At 43.7% G+C, this 22,691-nt stretch overlaps 1 protein-coding gene across 2 annotated transcripts; it reads left to right on the forward strand.

Annotated features, from left to right (window-relative positions):
* The first annotated feature begins 227 nt into the window (after window positions 1-227).
* Window positions 228-21,793, forward strand: hycc1 (hyccin PI4KA lipid kinase complex subunit 1). Of its 2 annotated transcripts, XM_085791871.1 has the most exons (12): window positions 228-386; window positions 9,557-9,638; window positions 11,297-11,398; window positions 11,637-11,816; window positions 12,703-12,783; window positions 12,884-12,999; window positions 13,783-13,878; window positions 14,663-14,779; window positions 14,961-15,048; window positions 16,818-16,980; window positions 18,095-18,438; window positions 19,756-21,793. In XM_085791871.1, the coding sequence occupies exons 2-11, from the start codon at window positions 9,588-9,590 to the stop codon at window positions 18,391-18,393; spliced, it is 1,293 nt and encodes a 430-aa protein (XP_085647997.1). In that variant the 5' UTR covers window positions 228-386; window positions 9,557-9,587; the 3' UTR covers window positions 18,394-18,438; window positions 19,756-21,793. The 2 variants fall into 2 exon arrangements, with proteins under 2 accessions (XP_085647997.1, XP_085647996.1); XM_085791870.1 differs by lacking the exon at window positions 18,095-18,438.
* Window positions 21,794-22,691: the final 898 nt, after the last annotated feature.

Consider the following 22,691-nt stretch of genomic DNA (forward strand, 5'->3'; position numbering starts at 1 on the left):
TATTAATGAAAGAAAGAAAGAAAGAAGAACTGATTTCATGGTAGATCACTGCTGTCAAAGAGCAGTGACTGGCAGCGACAACCTACCATGATCGTGGAAATTATTAATGTGCAGCCTACACTCTAATCTGATTGGCTACTGCGGCTGGGGGGTGTGGCAGTTAGATTATATACTGCCTCCTCATTGGCTCAGCCGCGCAGTTACTCCGGGCGAACCGTGTCCCCCTCGTCTAAGGTAGTCTGAGTGGAGAAAGTAATGAAGATGGAAGGAGCCGATGTTGTTGAATTATTGAGGAGATTTATTGAGTAGCGAACTGATAGCTGTTTACTCGCCTTGTCGGAAGCGCAGAGGACAGCGATACCAGGATATTGACAGATAGCATGCCAGTAAGTAAACTAACTTCCCCAGTTTAGTTGGTGTCGCGCCTTAGCCGCGTTAGCTAACTAGCTAATCTGTAAGCAACCCTCAGTGACAGCTCGAAGTCATTCAGCAAGCCGACACAGAGTGTGTGACGGCGGCGGGGAGGGGGGATTAATTTACACTCTCCCGGCTGAAACTGCTTAACAAATACACTGGAAATAGCTTGGACGACCGGGAAAGCTAATGTTTGTCATTGAGCCACCGGTGTGTTGAGGCAGAATTTCACGTTGTCTAACTGTGTAGCCCGTGTGACCAGTCGTCAGGGTGGTAAACTAGCTGGTTATTAGCACCACTCAAGGACAGGTACACTTCCACTTAGATAACACCACATTCAACATTAGCCGAGAGGAGAAGTCTGGAATATTTCCAAGTTAACGAGCTTTTCATAGCAACCATTTTGCTGCTGTAAACGACTCGGTTTACATCTATCAAATGTACACAGACTTTGTACTCGACTTTGTGTGTGTGTGTCTTGAGTTGTCTGTGAGGACTTTGGTAAGATCCTCAGGTGATATTCCGCCTTGCATGTGTGAGTCACTTTGGCAGCCACACTGCAGACTGGTATTTTAGAGATAATGCGTTGTTGGGATTTTTCTAAACACTATCATGTGATGCAGCCTTCCTCAGTGCCACTCAGCCATTTGAGGGGTTTCCTGTATGAGTGTGGTAGTATTGTGAAGCTTTGCCGCAGAGCCCCATGACAGAGCAGCTGTATGACATGAACCCCCCCACACACACACACATACTGTTAGAAGTTGGAAAACGTCTCACAGTTTCACACCCTGTGTCCTTCACAGAGGCTTGGCTCCAGGCTTCTAGCTGTTGCTGTTTAATTAAGCTTTTATTTTGGTTGTCCTTTGCTTTACATATCTGTGTTTGCCTTTGTCACAAGGGAGAGGTTTGGTTTCCCACCCCCCTCCATCAGCGGTTGATGTGTTTGTTGGGTGAGTGATCCTGCTCTGTTAAAGTGCTGTCATTCTGGTGTTTGTGTGTGCACGCGTGAAGGAGTATGCGCATGCTTGTTAACTCATTGAGTGCCGCGCTCCTTTCCAAAGTTTTAGTCAAGTGTACCGGCAAATTAGACCATATTTGACTTTTTATTTTAGAGCCATAGTGTATTCTATATTATTGCCACCAACACATACTGTAGCTCATTTGAAAGGTTTAACTTTATCCTTCAAATGGCCACAAACCGTTTGTTTCTACGTGCCTCCGTTCCTGAGAAAAGTCAAGCTAAACATGGCTGGGTTTCACCAAAATCCCTCCTTTTTTTCTAGAAAAGGAGATAGAGCGTCTTTTATGAAAGGTGCGCTGTTTGTGTCTGTCGCTCTTCAGACACTCGCATTTCTGGATCAAAGGGCTCGTATAAGATAAATATACACAACAATTGTTGTTCTATTCACAAAACCACCATCGGGGGCGGGGGGGGCGCCACTAAACAGCAATAACACAGACGCACCGTGCCGTGTCACAGCCTCTCGCCGCGGAACGTGAGGGTCTGTCGGCCACAGCGGCTCGCGAACACCGGTCCCGCCGGTGGTCGCGGTCCGTCTGTGGTACGGGTCGGTGGTGCCGGTCTGCTTTGGCCCAGAGACCATCAGATTTTACCGCGGGAGGACTTTGGGGAGGACACGGTGTTGCTCCAGATGAAGACCGGGCGGGACAGTGGGCTGAGAGCTTCCTGGTTCAGCTCCCAGCTGCTGCAGCCTCGCGGGTGAGAGCAGAGCAGCAGCGGAGCAGCTGCGCTGCATCTGCATGCAGAACTCCGTTTGCAGAAGCTGAGTTATGATAAAAACTTCCAGATCATGAGCTGTCATGTGACTTTGATCGTCATCTATTTCAGTTCTCCTCGTCGTAGAGTCCCCAAATTTACATATAATGTGTATTAAAGTGTCTATTTTCATAATTTAAAAAAAAAGCAAAAAACGAAAAATTTCGTTTTTGGCACTCAACGCATGGGAACGAAAAACGAGAAATTACGTGGTTGGCACTCAATGAGTTAATGTGTGGCATCCGTGGCTGCTAGTGTCTCAGACCTCGTAATGCTTTTTGAAGCTGAAGCCCGGCAGGTCATGGAGCAGGAAGATCACACTGGCTCTGCTGTCATCCAGCATCACAGCAGGAGTCACCCATGCCCTGTGGTCTCATGAGCAATTTGAGCAGTGAAAAACTGTTTCTGTAAAACTGTCTGTCTGAATCTGCACCTACATGCACAAGCGGAGCGTAAGTGAATTACAGATGTATTCATAAAAGCATAATGTTCTAGTCACAGGTGCCAGCAGATGTAGCATACCGTTAGCTTTATGAAAGATCTTTTAAAGTAAAGTGAGCTAATTATTTGCACCGAAAGTGGTATTAGAAAAATCAAAGGCTGATTATTAAAGCTATATGCAACTGTCAGAGAAAAAAGAGACGAGGATGAAAGAGTGCTGAAATTGAAAAACCGGTGAGATTAACCATTGGTCTCTTTCGACTCACTTGCTGCAGGAAGATAGGGAGTCGGAAGAGTGAGAGGAGGGAAAGAAGATGCATCACTGGCTTAGAGGCAAAGGAGGAGAGAGCGTAGGCTGCTATAAGAGGATTCCTCCCTGTCAGATCTCTCTATCTGTCTCCCTCAGCAGCAGAAACCACACACAAACCAGACTCTGTTGTCATGTCCGCTTAGCTGCAGGCGGCCCTCTGTTCTGCATGTTTGTGTGTAAAAGAGAAAGAAAACAGAGGAAGAGCCGACTCCCCCCCCACCCCCCACCCCCTTCTCCTTCAAGCTATAAGCAACCTGCTTATTGAAGAAGACCTGAGGGCAGAGCAAGGTGGGAGGCAGTGATGCAACAGGGTTAACCACAGGCCAAGCTATAGCCCAAATAAAGACGATGGCAACGGACAGCGTGATAAGGATTTGATGCAAACTGAAGAGAAACGTCAAACAAAATGTTGGACAAATGGACATGGACAAACAGTGTAAATTGCTCCAAGCAGGGGCTGGCGAAGCTGTGAGCTTAGTTGCTCTGCCCTTTATGACCAGTTATATAACCTCATTACACCCTTCACTTGGACACCCCTCAGATCCTCAAAATAGTTCCCCAGCGGCTTTTGCTTCCATTCAAGTTGAAATAAGTGTGTAGTCACTGTTTGTGCTTTGTTGACAGTTACCGGCTGGTTACAGATTCAGGGTGGAGGCATGTTTCTGTAGTTCAGGTTTCTGACACTGGTGAGCATGGTTGAGCGGCTATTAGTGGTTTGGGTGTGTCGGTAGAAAAGTTGAGTCACTTTTGTACACACAGCGCTAGTTTAGGTTCATTTCAGATCATTTGATCGATTTCACATCCCTCCTGTTTTGCGTATAGCTTTCATTCCTGGAGGGATTAGTAATCAGCCTAACTAGTAGTTAGTGTGGCTCGCCTTGCACCCTATGACACAGGAAAAAGCAGCTGGGCCAGCTCTGTCGCTCTCAAAAACCACCCACTTCATCTCTCTGTCTGCTTTTCTTTCTTCGCTCCATTCAGACCTTCATTGTTATTGGCCCACTCACTTCCTGAAAAAAGAGAAGCATATGTGTAATAGGAAATGAGGTAATCAGCAGGGAGGGATGGGCATGTTTGTGGGTAACCCCCCCCCCCCCCCACACACACACACACCTTTAACTCTTTCTCACTTGGACTCAGTCTTCAGTCCTCTCTGCAACAGGTTTCTCACGTCAGGTATGTTCACACTCAGCCATCGAGCACCGCGGCCGTCTGCGGTGTATTTTGTGTTTGCCTCAGGTGTTTTGTGGTAACTCTTGTCGGGGCTTGCAAGCACACTTACAGCAAGGATTAGGAATGTAAACTCAAAGGAGACCTGTTTGTGTTGGAAGACGTCCTCAGGAGGAGGAGTTGAGAATAAGGTCATTCAGCCTGCCTGTCCTGTGTGTATGTGAGAGAGTTGAAGGATGAGCCGTGGGTGTAAATTCTGAAGGAACGAACTGTCAACTTGCTAGCTCACAGGAACAATTTTTGTCAAACAAGACACTGAACAAACACACTTGGGGCCACACACACACACACACACTTGTGCAATGCATGACGCATTTTCTATCATGTAGTTCCATCAAGGTGTTTGTTCCATCAGAGCTTTGCAGCAGTGAAAAACTCAGAGAATGTCAAAACCAGGCTGGTAAACAGACCGGTTAGACCTATTTGTAGTTCCGCTCACAGAGAGGGGTGTGTTTTATTGTGTGTGTTTCACAGCATTGGGAGGTTGCCAGCGGCAGCGCAGGTAGAAATCTAGTGAACTCTCCTCATCTGCCGAGTCGACCCCACGGTCTTTTTTCTTCTTGAGTTATCCATCCCTTGGGTTGTCATGAATCTCTTTTATCCCTCACCTCTCTATACATCCATTTATCTCGGCCTCTATTCATTTAGGCATCGATTCATCCCGCTGCTCTCCCTGCCTCTCTGCCTCTCTCTCTCTCCTGCATTGATCATGTACTTGCTCATCACTTTACTGGATTGTTAGTTGTGCCTGTCAAGCCTGCTCAGCCACTTATCCCTAAAACTGGTTGATCCTTGTGTGTGTTCGTGCTGGTCAACATGGCTGAGCGGCATAGAAAGAAGCTCGCCAGCCGCTGTGTCGTTTGTGTGCTCTCTCTGGCTTGTATTGATTTCTGTCATGATCTGTGAGTCCGTAATGACGTAGAGAGGGCTAACGAATAACATAATTACGCTCTATAGAGTACTCCCAGGGCAATTAGTTTTCTATTTGCCCCGGCTATTTGCTTGTGTCTGTCTGCAGCGTGTCAACAACACAGCTGGAAAGTCTTTCTAGATGTAGTATATGTGCTGTTTGTACCATGATCTCTCTCACAGTTTCACTTTGAATCATCTCTGTTTCCATGGATAAGCAGCTCCAATTATAGGTTCAGTATCCTCATTTTGGCTAAAATCATATCTGAGGAAGCCGTTATCAAGTTATCAAGCCATCAAGTCAAATCTTTGCTTCTTCCACTCATTTCTTATTCTAAACTGGAGATAAAAACAACAAACAATGTTGCTCATATTCGGTGTTACTCACAGAAACACATTGTCTGAATCCTTGAGGTTTGACAAATGTGTTGAAAGTATTTCCTTCCTCGTTTTTTTTTTTTTTTTTTTTTTTAACATTTTGAAATCTACTTTGTTTACACCCATGTTTGTTTTCTGGCAGTCTTCCTCATCACTGCCCTTTTTTTGTTGGCACACCGCTGTGTTACCACAATGTGTTACTTACCACCACCTGTAGATCAGTGGGCCAGTGTGAAACCATTGGCAAAGATGTATTGTGCCGCACTAATGTGCATGCAAGTGTATCTTTTGTGCTTGTCTACAACACAAGCAAACAGGGACATCCTGCTCTAGAGGATTAAACCTCAGTAAATAATGAGATGTAGCCTATATGATCAATAGCTACACACCTGCACAGTATGGTACCTTGCTAATTAGATTACTAGAAAAATGTTCCACACGTATGTGATTGGCCATAAAACTTGTTTTGCTTCCTTTTCTGTAACCATGATGATCCTGTCTAATCATTGACAGCATGAAAAGTTGAGTTATTTTGTAAAAATCTAAACACTTTTCATTTTTGCACCTTTCACAAGTATCTACCTAACAGATTTTAAATTTACAACTTTGATCATTTAAAGGGATAGTTCAACATTTTTGGCAAATTGGCCCATTGCCATAATCTGTATAGTTTTAGGAGTAGGTTAGTTACCTTTAATTGTCGGTGTAAGCTATTTTTTTTAGAACGGTGGAGCAGAGCCGACAGCTCCTCAGAGCTATGCTACGGAGGCTAATGGGATTTCTTGGTTTCCTGCATCAAACTCATCAAAAACACAATACAACAACTCCAAAACGCTCTGGTGGACAAGTTGTGACCTGCACATTCACCACGCTATGAGATAATAATGGAAAGTTACGAGACAGAGTTGTTTTCGAGGTAAATGCAGAGACTCCTTGCCGGAAAACTGCCCCTGACAGGAACGTGTATCAGCTGCTTTGCATGAATTTAGCATTCTAAACATAGCATAAGGTAACAAACCTACTGCTATGACCAGAGGGATTCAATGGGCCAATTTGCCAAAAAGTCGAACTATCCCTTTAACTTTGTACCAAGTGTCTATTCTCTTCTGCTGCCTTTAGTGTCACACTGCAGAATCTTTCCTTGCTCGCTGCTGAGACAGAAGGCAAAGAATATCACACGAGTAGGTTGTGTGTGTGTGTGTGTGGCAGGCAGCTGCTGGTTTTGCCCCAGACGCCAGCGTGGACAGAGTTGACGGGTTAAAAGTGACTCTGTAGGAGGAGAATCCATTCCTCTTACAGGACTGACTCATCCACACTCTAATCACAGCCTTTATTTATTTATTTATTTTTATTCAGCCAGCATGCCATTAAAACGCACAGGCTTTAGACACTGCCGTCCTCCTTGTTCGGCTTCTTCGCCAGCATAACCGCCACAAAGGACTAATTTCTCTAAATGGAGGCTATTCTGCTTTATAATCCTTCCCCATTTCATGAGTCACTGCCCCCCCCCCCGCGAGCCCTGTCATTCTTGTCATTGGTACAGTCCATAAATAGACACCTGGCTGCCATTGAGAGACCAAGCACAAGAATCCTACAAAATGTAATAAAAGCCTTTTGATATGTGAAAAGACAGATTAAGAGGCAGGCAAGATGGGGAGAGAAAAATGATGTAGTGTGGGAGGATGTGCGGAGGGACAGAGGAGGCTAAATCAGGACAGGAAAGACAAGAAAACAACCAGTGACATATTTTTTAATTTTGCGTCATGCATACATGAATAGATAATATGGATCCTATGATATACAGTATGAATGCTGTCTGAGTTCATCTCCAGAACATCTTTGGAATATTTGCTTTGCATGTTTGTCAGCTGAAGATGTGAGGTGTGTTTGTGCGTGGGAGTGTGTGCATGCAGATGTGTGTGCGTGAGATCCCCCCGAGTGACATTTTGAAAGTGGGAGACTTTTGGAAGACGAAATTCAAGGCAAAATCCGAGCAGACGTTATCTGCATGACAAGTGTGCACATAGAAGGACTTCTTCCACTTCCTCTCTCCCTCTTTTTTTTTTTCTTAGTCTCTGTTACCAGACACACCAAACATGGACTCTTTCTCTGCATTCAACTGCCAATTCAGCCTTGCACTGTTTTAGAATGCAGACACGACAACAGACACGACATCATACCCCGCAGTTAAAGAGACTGCTAGTCGAAAATGGATGATTAATCAGGCGTGCAAAGAGACATCCTGGGAAGAAGAAAGCATGCTGTAGGTCTCGGTCAGTCTGCCACATTGTCTTAGCTGTCAGTTCTGTCACTCATAATGCAGAGCTGGTTAAGGTGACGACAGTATGTGTGAAATCTGAGACTGAAACTATAGCCTACTTTTTTATTTTTTCAAATTAATTTATGATGAATAATTTGTTTTGAGCTGTAGAATACCAACATGAAAGGTGGCCATGACAGTTTTCTATAGCCAAAGGCATTGTCTGCAAATAACTTGTTATTTAGGGATGCACAATAACCGTTGTTTTTTTTCCACTGATACCCGATAACTTACTGCTTCTCATAACCGATGCCAATACCAATTAACATTTTTGATAGTTTATATACACACCTGAGGTTCAAGAAAGGCCAAGATGTAGTGAGTAAAGATTAATTCAACACTAGAGCTCTGCCTCTGACTTAACAAAATAATATAACTGACATCACTACTGTAATCACAACAAAAACAAGAACAGTTATCTTTAAAAAATCAACATTTATTATTGTTTCAAATCAACTTAGGGGCCAAACAGACTGATAATAATGAAAGAAATCAAGGTAACGTTGGTTAATTATAATTGGCAAAAAAATTTAATTATATTCCACGTACATTACCTGACTTACCTTTGTACCGTATTTTGCTGATAATTATCTGTACCGATAGTTATCGTGCATCCCTGCTTGGTATGTTTAGAATTAGAAACATGTATGAACCAAGAGAAAAGCAGAACATTGTTACATGACATTGGAGCTGGTGAATATTTTTAGCCACACTAGTCATAGGAATGGCAGTGTTGGGCTGTTGGGCTCAAACTGAAATAACAATGATGCACCTATTGTATGGATAGCTATGAGCATCTGGAGAGACATCTATAGTCCTCAAAGGATAAATCCTGACAGGTTATCCTCTGACTCTCCATGGAGCGCCACCAGCAGGTATTGCTGAGGAGTGTGTCTTCCTTTACATTGAGCTGTTTAGCAACCTCTCGGAGCAGCTGGCCAGGCTGTAAATTCTCAGTTGTTGTTGCTTCATAAACAACATAACCTATTTAATTGTTCTCTCCATCACAAGTGATGATTAATTAATCAGGGATGTGCATTGTTTCTTGATTACAAGATGGATTATTCATAAGAGATGAGAAGATAGGGTAACATTGGAGGTTGAGTGGAAAAAAAGTGTCGAGAAGAAGAGAGGCAGGACGCAGGCGATACAAACAGCTGTGTTGATGGGAACGGAAAAATAAAGAAAAAACGGTGATGGGAGAAGCAGAGAATTAATTTCACCTTGAGTAGATGTAAGTTACTGCATTCAAGAGCCTCGTTTTCTGTCCGTCTGCATTTAAAGACGTCTGAACTGTACAGCCTGTTCATCGGGCATCTAAATCTTGCTGTGCCACATTTTTTCTTTTCTTCCCTCTCATCAGTGCTTCAGCAGTGCAGCCAGCCAGGATTCTCTGTGTGGGTGATTTTTCGTTTTGCCAGCCTGAGTTGAGAATAGGTTAGGTACTCTGCACGCTGCAGAGGTGTATGTCTAGAGAGGAATGAGAGGGAAACAGGAGGAGAGCCGGGGGAAGGAGAGACTTGTGTTTCTTTGTGGAGTATTGATGCCTGCAGCATGTACACTCAGCGTGCACCGCCGCTATGGCATTGTTTGTCATTTCTAATAGAAGATTTTTATCAGGATACAAAACAATAGAAGGCACACACATGAGAGGACCTCATTCAAACTGTAATTGCGTGTGTGTATGTGTGAGAGAGAGAGAGAGAGAGCTCCATTTATTTGCTATGTGTCAATAATAATGTTCACTGTGTTTATACTGTATGTGTTTCTCTCTTAGGTAGAGGTGACTCCACTGCAGATGAGGGAACATGTTGGCTATGGACCAAGGAGTGGTGGAGGAATGGCTGTCAGAATTTAAGGTACTGCTGTGTGTATTCATGTGCATGTTTTTTTTTTTTTTTTTTTTGGGGGGGGGGGCAAATGTTAAAAAGCATGTACCCCTGATCAGCGAGCGTGCAGTATCATATCTGCTGCTGCATTTTGGCAGAATCTCCTCCACACACGTAAACAAACACTCTCTGAAGTGCTTTATTCCTAGAAAATCGCACGCTCCTACTCAAACACGAGGACTCAACGATACTTGACTCCTACCAAAGCTCAGGCTCGGCGAAGTGTAATGAAAGAGCAGATGAGATTCTCCTTAGTGAACATATGATGACCCATCTGTCAAACACTCTCAGTGAAGATGACCTCTATAGCAGCCACATCAACATGCAGCTGCTTTAGACTCTTGAGTAGTTCTAATTCTGGTACCAGTAATTAAAATGACTCAGATACTGCCTCAAATTCTGGATGGGGAATTGGAGGGTATGCAAGTCTAGTCTATGCATCTATTCAATACAAGTTCATGTATTGATGAACTTTATAGTTTTACGCCCAGATAAAATGACATGTTTCCCCAGAAATCAGATCTTCTTCGCAGAATCCTACACAAGAGGTTGTACCGTGCAGCCGCTGGGAGCAGTGAAGAGGAATTGATTTCAGACATACAGTGTAGCTCAATGTGCTGATAATAGGTGGGCCGCAGTCCGGGTCCAGATCCAGATGCTGTCCTGCCCAGACCTAAAACCCATAAATTATTGAGAATTATTAAAATTTGATGGACTGTTTCTGTTTTAACTGGTGCTGCTATTTTAGCCTTTAAAATGTAAAAGATTTAAGTCCATTCATCATGTGATGTTACTTGGCCAATTGTTGCAACTTGCCATGGAGATACACACTCACACACGTTGAAATGAGGGAAGCGATGAAATAGGTCGGAGGGCCTGAGCATGTGACAGTTTGCAGTAGCAGAGGTTACACTAATTTCTTTTTCCATATGTTAAAGACCCTAAATAAACACTGTAAGTGGATTACTTGATTACTATAAGCCAATTACTGATTCATCAAATGTATGAGAGAGAGATTTTATCCCAAGCTTTTGAGCCATATCAGCGGTTGATGCCTGTGACTGTGATCACTATAAGCTGTTTCTACTGCAATACAGAGAGATTCCATGGCTTTCATGTATTTGCGCAGTAGCCTATGTTTTACAAAGGGTTTAAGCTGAGCGATGCCATACAACAACAGCAGAAATAATACCACATCCATACAGGGTTAGTAGCATGCCTTTTGTAAATGTTGTTGCATTGGTATTGGGTCATGCTCGATAAGGAAAAAATTAGATTGGATTGGAACATCTCTGCTTTAGATATTATCACTCTTGTCTCTGCGCGCAGTCACCTTGGAGCGCTCTGCCTCCAGTTACAACAGATATGATGCACTGTTGATTCGCTCACTGTCAATGTTGTTTGTTTATTTCATTCAGCAGCAGTCATCATATTAAGCAGATTTATTGGTTTCAAATGATATCTGTGTATCCTGAACTGCATAAATGCCAAGCTTGATCAGATTACATTTCGGTAAATGTTTGGCTATTCCACAGCCCCCTCTCAAATGACCATGCTGTGTTATTCATAGAGTGCTGGTAGGCCTTTAGTCTCAGTTATTTCAAACTTCAACTGTTTGTGTTTTTCAGACCCTCCCTGACAGTGCTGTGTCCACCTATGCGGCCTCACTAAGAGACAAAGGTGCTCTGGTCCCCGCTCTCTACAAGGTCATCCGAGAGAACTACAGTGACGTATGTACACACACTGTAATGCTCGACGTGTTTATGTAAACATTAGAGATTGACATTTGCTTTAGTCTGACTTTCTGACATTTCCCATGTCGTTATATTGTTGTGGAACCATAATTGCCAAATACAACATTTTCTTTACGGCTGCAGGGGCAAGTGTTGCCTGCCAATTTTTGTCGACTGATGTGATGTAACCGTGTGTGTGTGTGTATGAATTTTGTTTTATCTGTTCTCCCTGCAGTTACTGGAGCCAGTGTGTCACCAGTTGTTTGAGTTTTACCGGAGCGGTGAGCCACAGCTGCAGCGTTTCACGCTACAGTTCCTGCCTGAGCTCCTGTGGAGCCTCCTGTCCGTCAGCGCAGCCAGAGATCCCCACACCTCCGGCTGCATAGAGGCCCTGCTGCTGGGCATTTACAACCTGGTAGGGGGTGGGTGATGGGGTTTGTGCATGTGTGTGTGTGTATGCGTGAGTGTCCCTGTTTACATTTTCAATACCACATTCCTATGTCACAGCTGATCCTTTTCATTCATTATCAGTAACAGAGAGCTGTTCTTGTTAATGACAATGAAATATTTCCAGTATGATAAGTGCAAACTGAGGAAAAGCACAAGGGAAAAGTCCCTGATCCTTAACAAGTGGAAGTAATCATGCCGTTTCAGAGGCCGGGGACTTAACCTCTCAACTATTTCTGGGAGCTGCGTCATGTGTTTCAAACAATTACTTTCTGCCCTTTCTGCAGAAAGTAACAGCTACGCATGGAGAGTCACAAGAAGTGTGGGTAAGAAATAGGGGAACTGAAAGATAGTGATTTTGCAAGTATATTATATGGATGAGTTGCTTCTTGCTGCTAAATCCCCCACAGAGATGCCAGTGCTGGTAATTATTACAGTGTGTTAGATTCTGTCTTCATCCATTTTGGCTCTGGGTGATCTATTTATCAGCACGGCGCAGTGCCCCCTTACTTCCTGTCTGAATAGCAGAATAGGTCAGCTGTCACTCAACACACTGCCTGGCTTCCATTAATCTTTTTGACATTAACATGCCCACAGGGGACACCAAAATCCTGGAGTTTGTTGCGTGCTTTTTTTTTTCACACAGCACACGCCCACAAATACACACCAACAGAATGAGCGGGGGAAACGCAGACCCTGAGGTCCACACACATACACCCACACATAACAGATGAGTGTGCTTGAAGAGATAAGCACACGCTCTTCAGAGGTTTATGACAGAGGGGGGAAAAAGCTTGTTTTTTCTCGCTGACAGAAACATTATTTCTTTGTCTTCCTGTCTTTTTCTTTCGCAGGAAATAGTTGATAAAGATGGACAAAGTAAAGTGTTATCTTTTACCGTCCCTTCCCTCTCCAAACCATCAGTGTACCACGAGGTGAGAAGCACACTCAACCGCACACACACAGACACACACACCTTTTTAATGTGCTTTTGCAAAAAACGTAAATATAAAAACGACTTCCTCTCACTGCCAGCCTTCAGCCATTGGCTCCATGGCCCTCACCGAAGGCGCTTTAGCCAACCACGGGCTGAGCAGGGTGGTGTACAGCGGGCCACACCTGCAGAGAGAGACCTTCACGGCACAGAACAGGTAAAGACACTCAATGGGCGCGCTTGTTTTAAAGTCATCGGGGCGGGTGGGGGCGTGTCGGGCAGAGAGGAGATTGTGCTCGTTTTAACACGGGCAGGCTGTCGGTCTGCCTGCTCTGAATTGGCAGCGAACACCAGCCAGCCACCGAAATAGAAACACCCATGAAGGAGGATGTGCACTCTGGCAAAGAAGCACTGACAGGTTTACTCACCAAATGTAATGTTGATAGAAAAACTCTCTGCACTTGTAAGACTATTGACATTTTTATCAGCTTTTGAACATCTTATCTTCAAAATCAGACTTATGTGGTGATGGTGACTAGTTCAGCTCCTACTGTGGCCAATTATTTTATGGTGTGTTTGCTTCAGCTGTGGCCTGTGGCAGCTGTCTTTGTTTCGTAGCGTTTGAAGTTGTTAGATGGCTGTTAGGGTTTCTTAAATTACTGTAATGAGGCTGTACTGCAGACAGACTCTAAAGGTCGCGGCGGTTTGAGTTCAACATCCTCAACTTTCTCTCAGTCCTGTTTTCTTAAACTTTTTCAGACTGGCTAGATAGATTTAAAAATAGGTGATGGATGTTTTTTTTATTTTTAGCTCGAAGAATTCTTTTTTTATATTACAAAACAAGTCTGCCTGCCTTTTAAAGATAATCTGTCTCCTTTGTTGGACTGTTTGTATTGTAAGCATGACTGTAGCTGGAAAGTTCTGCCATGTAAGTTTTGGTTCGTATGTCACGTTATTTATTTATTTACCTGCTATTTAAGCGTGTGTTTATGTTTTTAAGATTCGACGTGCTGACCTTCCTGCTGCTGTGCTACAATTCTGCTCTCAGCTACATGTGCCCCACCTCCCTCCAGTCGCTCTGCCAGCTCAGCTCCAGGTGAAACACAAACATAAACACAGAAATCCCAGCATATCCCAACATACTGTACAGTAGCAAACCACAGGTCACCTTATCATTACGGCCTTGAGGAATTAATCTGTGCCAAGAAAAACTGATTTCATACTTTGTGACCTTTGCGTCACAAAGTACTGATATTTTTAAGGACACTACTTCCAAACATGCACACACACACAGACACACACACACATAGTTTTGCAAGCTCTTACTTATCTGATCCTCTTATAGACTTTGCTGCCAGCGAGCGCCAAGATACCGCTATTCGGCAAAGAGCTGTGATGTACACACATCCCAGCTCAACCCAGTGATTTTGGTAATCTGCCAACTGCAGCTGAGCATTGGTCTGATAAGCACAGAGCTAAAGAGAAGTCATCAGTTTAGATTTCCCCCCTTTACATTTTGCTGTGTATTTGCTAACTGTATAGTGAACATAGTGACTCCTGAAGCTTCAGCATGTGAGAACTATATGATTGAAAATAATTAACCATTTACTGTTTATGCTCTGAAGTTATTCAATATTTGTAAATGCTGTGGGTAATATAGAAAACCATGAATAAATCATTATGTGGCATTCATTTGTGTGTGTACGTGCTTGTATGCTTATGGTCACTCAGCCATTACTTGTTCATTACTGAGCTTTATATCTGCTTGCCACAGAGAAGTAAATTCCCCTAATGGAGATGCAGCTAAATGGCTCAGTCCCAGCTTCCCTGTTAGCACCGATACAAACTTCCCTTTTGGATTTTTATTGGTCGTCCTTCAGGGTGTGTATATGCGGTTACCCACGGCAACAGATGCGGCGCTACAAAGGCATCAGCACGCGACTGACGGTCACATCAGAGTTCCTGGTTCAGCTCATCACGGGTATACACTACGCCTTGTGAGTGCACACACACACACGCCAACACAGCCCCACTGTTTCAACTAAAATGTTTCATGTCCTCAGGTTCCTATTATGCCAACAATTCATCATTTTTAAGTCTCAGAAATGACTGGTGTTTACTGTTTCAAGCAGCTTCTACCAATGTAATATGTTTGTGTGTGTTTGTGCATGTGTGTAGGTGTAATGGGGAAGTGGAACTGGGATCGAAAGCACTGGATGACGTTCTGTATCGAGCCCAGCTAGAGCTGTTCCCCGAGGCTCTACTGGTGGGTACAATAATATTTCTTTGCTACTATCACATCTCCCTGTACTGTTTAGGTTGTGGACCTGCTATGTGCGCGTGCATTCGTGTGCCCGAGAGAGCATGTGACTTAGACGCACATGCTGGCTTGTGGTTTTGATTCATACACGGCACACTATGCTGTATTGTGTTAGCCTGTGTGTGTGTCAGAGTCTGCAAGCAGAGTGTAATCCCACTAGATTATTTACATGCTTTCCTCTCTGCTCCGTTAAGCTGTAATCCTTGAGGTCCAGGGAGTAGAGGATTGAACCGAGGGTCACAGTATTACTACACAAGTCAAGGTGTACCTCTGCAACAATCAAAACACACAATATTAAGAGCGGTGTCAGTTTTTTTGTTTTTTTTTTAATAAAGAAACGGCTTTGTGGATAAATAAATTCCATGAATACACACACTCTGATGTGGAGAAGTTCAAGTATCAGTATTGTCCAGTGTTTATTTGTGTTTACTTGTTGGAGTGAACTGCACCAGGTGGCTGCTAGCTTAGCATAACTTGGTGACGTTTCCCTCATGAGACCAATGTGTTGGAGCCGCACAGACAAAAGACATGTTGTGTGGTGGTGATTATGATGCTGTGTACCTCATGTTACCTACCCAGCTGTTACATGATCATTATTGCAAATGCTGCTTGAGAATTTCCAAGGAGTGCAAGTGGCTATTATATCAGGACTTGTGAAATAGTGTTATGTGAAATAGTGTTATGTAGAGTGAAATACAAAGACTTGTTTGTTCCTATTTCACCAGTCCGTGTAACTGAGGCAGTTGTTGTCAAGCTTTTAGTTTCATCCCTTTGCATAAATCAGGTGGATATGGGATTATTGATCAGATGTCATTGGTTCAGTTACATGGTCTGAACTCACTAGTATCAGAAATGCTGCCTTTGCAGACTCTAGGAACTTGTCCACTGTTTTTACTCTTTGCTCTTTTTGCATCATCTGTTTTTCTCTACTTGTACTTACTACACAGGACTACGATGTTTTCACTGATGCATGTATATACTGATTATAGTCATATCAATGTAATAACCTATTATGAAGAATTGTTTGTTAAATTATATGTGTAAAGTATGATATGCAAAGCACAGGTGCTGCAATTTTTTGATGAAGATAGAATGTGTAATAAACTAACAAAGAGATCCACACAACATTAAACTCCCTTTAGGATATTTATTCAGTAATGTTTGGAGCTGACAGGCTCTTCCTCAGACTTCACAATAGAAAGTGTCACAACAAAACCAAAAATACACACTGTGGTGGGTTAGGATTAGGGTTAAAAAAAAATCATATCCTCCAGATGTGATGAAATATGTTCGGTATAATCCCCAAATGAAATCGTGACTCATAATGCAACATCTGCCAACATATTCAAATTGTTATTTTTGTTTTTTTGATCACCCCTAAAATAGGGTTAGTACCACAACTTGTAGAGTGGCTATCATTCTTCATGACCTGAACTGATACAGATTATTGTGGGGACACTAAGATCAGATAAATGTAAATGACAGTTGACAGCTCCATTCACAAAAGGGACTTGAAGCGTGTACATTGAGGTCGTCTTTGCAAGCAACAAAGAATGGCCTGGTTGTCAACCATTTCCTGGTTGCTAACCATTGCTAATCATTCAGCGGGCTGGTTCAGTTCCTCACTGGCAGAGGGTCTTTTTATGCAAATGCCCCCATTGTCCTCTGAAACTACAGTATTAAACAGTGCTTTTTGTGCTTCTCCTCGCCCTCAGGTGGGTAACGCCATCAAGCAGGCACTCCACGGCGCAGCACTGAAGAGTAACAACAAGGAAGGTGCGCGAAGTATCCAGGTGGAGATCACACCCACCTCCTCCAGGATCTCCCGAAATGCTGTCACCTCCCTCTCTATCAGGGGACACCGCTGGAAGAGACACGGTAAGACGCACACTCGGAGAAAAAAAGCAGGACGTAGGGACATATTTATCGGAGGGTGACCCCGGGAACATGTGGTTTCACACTTTTCTGTAAACAATTTGCAATTTGAATCACATTTTTGTGGGCGAATGAGAACTAGGATTGCTTGTTTGAAGACTAAATCCACACCACAGGAGAGAGCATGAGGTTTAGATCACCTCATTTCACCATTTCATTTCATATATCATTTTTCATGTCCTGTGGTCACAAGTGTTATCATCCCACACATGACATTTCCTCGCTGTCTACTTTCTTCGAACATCCCCATTCAAAAATATAATTTCCTTTCTCTCATTGAGAGTGCTCAGAGAGATGCAGCCAGCCAGACAGACTCAACACAGCTCATGAACCTTATTTGACAGATAGGAGAAGACAGGAAACCACAGAACAGGTATTCATACTGTAGCATAATACCTACGAGCTGCAGTGTCTGGTGAATGTCATGTTGTGTGTAGTTTCAGTCTACAATATTTAGATGGCAGAAACTGAAATTTTGCCGTCGTTGACTCAAAAGAGCAGGATTTAGTCGCTCGTTTGCCAGAGTACAGAAGAGGCAGGTAAATTACAGCCTTCAGCTAGTTTAATGGGTAGGTTTCATCACAAGCCTAATTACCCTTTTTTCATCTCACGGATCCTGCTCATTGATGCTCTTATCAGAGCTTCTTGTTTATGCATAAAGCTTCTGTTATGGGCAAATGATTGAGGAAAATACTATTAAACATTAATTCACATGTAGTGGCCAGTGGTGGTGACCTGTATGAAATGTGATTCCATTCAAATACTGCGTTCACATTCATCTCCACATTGCATGTATTTTGACCATGTGTTATGTTCTGATCAATATGATTTTTCTCTTTTTATTTTTTCTACCATTACATTGATTACCTCTGTTGTGTCTTGTGTTGCTGTGGTCGTGTGTGCCTGTGCACATGGCCGTCTTTTTGTTTGTCTCGTGTGCATGATGTGTGTTCTGTGTCTTGTCCATTTGTGTGTGTGTGTGTGTGTGTGTGTGTGTGTGTATATATATGTCTATGTATTGTCCAATTACCCCCCCGACATGCTCCCCCACCACCAGAGTCCCAGGAGGTGAGTGTAGACAGTGAGGCTGCTCTGGGGGGCGTGGCTATCCCCGAGATCAGTGTGACAGGCGTGAGCGGCGAGCGAATGCCCAACGGAGACTCCCTAAGGCCACGCTCTGACGGTCGCGCCCAGCCTGATGGCGACATGTTGGGCACCACGTCTGAGGTCAGCATGGACCCCCGAGGTCATGACTCCAGCACGCGGGGTCAGGAGGTCAGGAGGCAGAAGTCTGTGAGGCGAATGGTGGAGAATGAGGGTTCTGGGTCGGTCTCCACAGGGAGGAGCCAGTACTAAGGTCCTGCCCCTCCCTCCCCCTGCCCCGCTCCCGGGGTAACCTAGGTAACCGTGTGCGGGGGGCGTGGTCTGAAAAAGCTGCATGATGACTTCCCCCTTTACCTTTTTTGCACTGGGCTCCACCACCCTCTCTTCGCCTAATTGCACTATTCCTCTCATATGTCTTATCTGATGTCATTCATTCATTTACTCTCCTCTGTGGCTAAAGCTTCCTCATGATGATCTCCTGCTGAGATTCCTTAAAATCTAATTAATGACTTGAAGATCTAACAAAATGGCAGATAAATAATCTCATAAAAAATGCATAATAATGAAATGTGCTTGGCTTAATCACATAATAAAATTGATGGGATGTGTTTTACACTTAGCAAAATTAAGAGGCTCAAATTAAAAAGCAGAACATCAGTTAAACAAAAAGCATAAACAAAAGTAAATTTATGACAGTACTGATAACAGGAAGGCCTTGAATCACAATCCAGTGTTGTTTATACATCTGACTCCTTTTTAACTGGTGGGATCAGTGAGTTTTTGTGTGTCTGTCTGTACAGCACATCTCGGTACGCCTCGACAACACGTTACTCCTGGGTTGCACTTGGAGACAGATTACTTCCTTCTGACCGGTAGCTACTGTAGGAGCTGAGGAAAGATATGCAGGTCTTTGAATTATTTGAAGCCAAAGCTTGTCCCAGTGGCTCTGAACAGGGAACACAATCTGACCATGAAATGATGATAAAAAGGACCTGCCTATCAGTCTGTTTACCAGCTGTTTACTGGTGTTCTGTTCCAGTGATAGATCAAATCAGAAGTGTGCATTTGTGCGTGTGTGGCTACTCGGATGGCTTGTGGATGCATGTCTTGAAGAAAGCAGAAAAGCCGTTAGTGCGTGTCTTTAGAGGTAGTGGTGCGAAATGCATTTCGAGATGAACTTTGCCTTTGCCTTCCTTTACCTTCCCTTTGTGGTCTTTCCTAGGCTTGTGCTCTTAGACACTGTCCTCTCCTGCCTTTGGGACAAAACATGCACCCCTCTGCCTCTGACTTGTTGTCTCACAGGTGCTGCTGGTTATCCTAACATGTGTGCTGCACTGGAACTTAAAAGATGTTGTTAGCTGAGGTTACAGTGTGACGGTGCCACCTGCTGGACAGTGACGGAACTCCTCTGTCATCCAGCCCAACTTTTATGCAAAGAGTGCCGACTATATATTCTTTTAAACATTATTACTTTATGATTTTATATTTTAAGAAATGATTTGACTGGATCAGACGGGCTGGATGACAGATGAGGAGGTCGTATTTTCACTCGGTAAGCTCCTGTTTTTCTTTTCACTTCTTGTTTTGTCTCCCATCTGTCTGTCGGTCTCACAGACGCAGTGGATCTGGGTTCCCCGGATGAGCTGATGGATATCTCGGAGGTGGATGAAGGGGTGTGGCCAGGCGGGGTGGGGCCTGACATGACCCCACCCACCATAACTATCAGCAACAGCGTCACCACGTTGAACCTGGGGGCCAAGGCCATGAAGAAGTGTCGGCTCGGCGGGCGCACCAGCAAGGACAAGGACAAGGAGGCGGGGCCTCTAATAACGGGCCGGGCTGCCAGCGAAAACACAGAGCTGTCCGTCAAGAGACTGACGCTCACCTCCAGCCAATCGGTGCCCAAGGCAGGAGCTCTCACCAGCCTGACGCGCACCGCCAGCGCCGTCTTCTCCCGCTCCTTCGAGCAGGTGGCCAGCGGCAACGCCCCTCCCTCCAGCAACCACAACAACGCCTCCGAGGCCGGCCGCTACTCATGCAGCCTGCAGGAGGAGGGGCTGGGGTACTTGAGTCCCACGCCAAACCACACGCAGCGCTCTCCCAGCATCAGCGTGCACCTTGGCTCTGACCTTTGAACCCTTTGTGACTTACCTGAACCCTCACCTCTGACCCTGTACCTGTGACCTGGAACTCCAAGCCATGCCAACTGCAAAAGAACCACAAAGACATGAACAAAAACTCCCACCGTTTCCTCTGTAACTTCATTTTAACGTCTTTGATTCCGTGTGGTGTAAACCAGCCTGCTGTCGTCCTCCTCCTCCACTCAGAGATCCAGAGCACCATCAGCTCCTCTCCTCTAGCAGACTCAACTCCTCTGGGCCTGATGGAGGCGGGATGTCGAGGATACCACTTCCAGCTTCACCGATTTTCAGTAGTGCACTGTTGCCGTGAAGCTGTGCCAGGACAGAACTGCACTCCTTTGCAGAGTGGCCTGTCGTACAATGGGTGCACTTAAAAAAAACTCTCATTACTAAAAACTATGTGGAAATGTATTTGGAAAGTATTTTAATTGGCATTTGTTGCCCTGCATGGCTTTCCCATACATCCATGCTGACCTTGCCCAGGTTTGTCAGAGGGCAGATGTTGAGTATGTGTGAGCATGCTTGAGTGTGTGTACTGTATGTGTATGTACAATTGTTTTTAGAATAAAGGCTGCTGATTGATACAATGAACAAGGTATGATTATCCTAGCTGAAACAAGTGTTTCTACTACTTTAAAAAACAAAAGACAAAAAACAAACAAAAAAAAACCAATACATCCCTTCCCATAGCAATACAAATTTCACTTTTTTCAGTTTTCCATATTTTGGGAAAATAACCCAAACTCCCTCTGTTCACACTTCTTTTTTTGACAGTCAGTGATCAGTTACAGCTGTGCTTCTTTAAAGAAATTCCACATTCTTCCCTTAAAGCATCTGGAAAAACAACCACACAAAATCAAATAAGTATGATACGAATCAGTTTTTAATGTTTACATTCGCACAGTATTGTTATCATGACGAAGAGGCAATATTTGTGTCCTTCCCTATTGCTCCTCTAGCACCTTCCTGAATTGCTGTGTAGTTGATGGCAAAAATAAAAACCCAACCTCTCACAAATGACAAGGATCTGTCAGATTTTGGGGATGATGGGCGTGTGTGATTTGTTAAGTACTGGATTTTGCACTTGAAGAACAAGTGTTTTCAACCTTGGTATTTTCTTATAATGAACAAGAGAGCTTTGACTCTCAACTGTGTTGTTTTCCTGTGAGAGGGAGATGCTTCGTTGCTACATGCGATTCCCATGACTTTTCTAACTAGTCATCAATCCAAAAATTAAAAACCGAATGGACATGCTACCAACTTTAACACAAAAATAAAAAATAGTACAATACCTCCTAAGTAAAGTTTTGTTAACTTGACCAAAACTGTAAATGAACCTGTTCCTGTGTTTTCTGCAGTGGGACGGCATTTGGGGCAACAAGGCATCTCCCCCCTCTTCAGATCCACCCACCATTCCAGATGTTGATGTAGTATTTTGGTGATGTGTTTCCTCTACACTTCCTTGTTGTTCACCATATCATGTCACAAGACATGCTGATATTTCTTGTACCCCCCAAAAAAGAGAAAGTACAACTCCTCCCATCTGCTACATTCGGTGTCCTAAATCAAGCGTTCAAGCTGCCCCACCCTCAAGCAAAAGTATATTCTGTTGTCCATGTACTAGAGCTGTCCAGTGTCCATAGCTTGATGGGACAGTAACAATCATTGTGTTTCTGTATGTGGGTTTACAGAATGTGAATGGGTAAGCTCTTGTTGTACGTCATACCGTTGTACTAAAGTTGGTTCATTGGCCTTTTATTTGTCTGAACATAACTCTACTGCTACAACTTCTGGGAATAAAGTGTTTCTATATTTCACACCTGTGTTTGTTTATATCATATAGTCTCACAGGAGATAAACCACACAACACCACAAAACATGAAACCCAGATACTTAACGTTTTCACTTGCATAGATATGCGTAGAAACGTTGAAAGCCCTGTTTTGTGAGAAGTTGCTGAGAAATTAGATTGTGCTGCTGCCATACTGATGAACTCAATATGCTCTACACTTGACGGTTATTGTTACAGTTTTTGCCAATTGCTTACACACTTTTTTCAAAATTTGGCTCACTGTGTCAAAACTCTACACAAAAGTAAGATAAGACACAACACTTGTAAAACACCTCACAGCTCTGAAATCAAAACCTTACAACCCTTTGTAAAAATGTCATTCTAGCAACAAAATAATACACACGTAATAATACTCACTTTCAAATCAACAGCAACACACTGATGAACTTTACACAAAACACTTCAGTCTTTGCTATTTTTAGGGCTATTCTCCCAAACAATTCTGTGTGGCGCTCAAGAGTAGAATTTCTACAGTAATCATTTGTTCAAATCAGGCCAGTGGTTTTGGAGAAAATGACCAAAAACAACACAGGAGATTTTGACCCTCAAGTGTTTTT

Source organism: Trachurus japonicus, chromosome 11 (assembly GCF_045865225.1).
Source record: "Trachurus japonicus isolate A0001 chromosome 11, Traja_1.0".
NCBI lineage: Eukaryota > Metazoa > Chordata > Actinopteri > Carangiformes > Carangidae > Trachurus > Trachurus japonicus.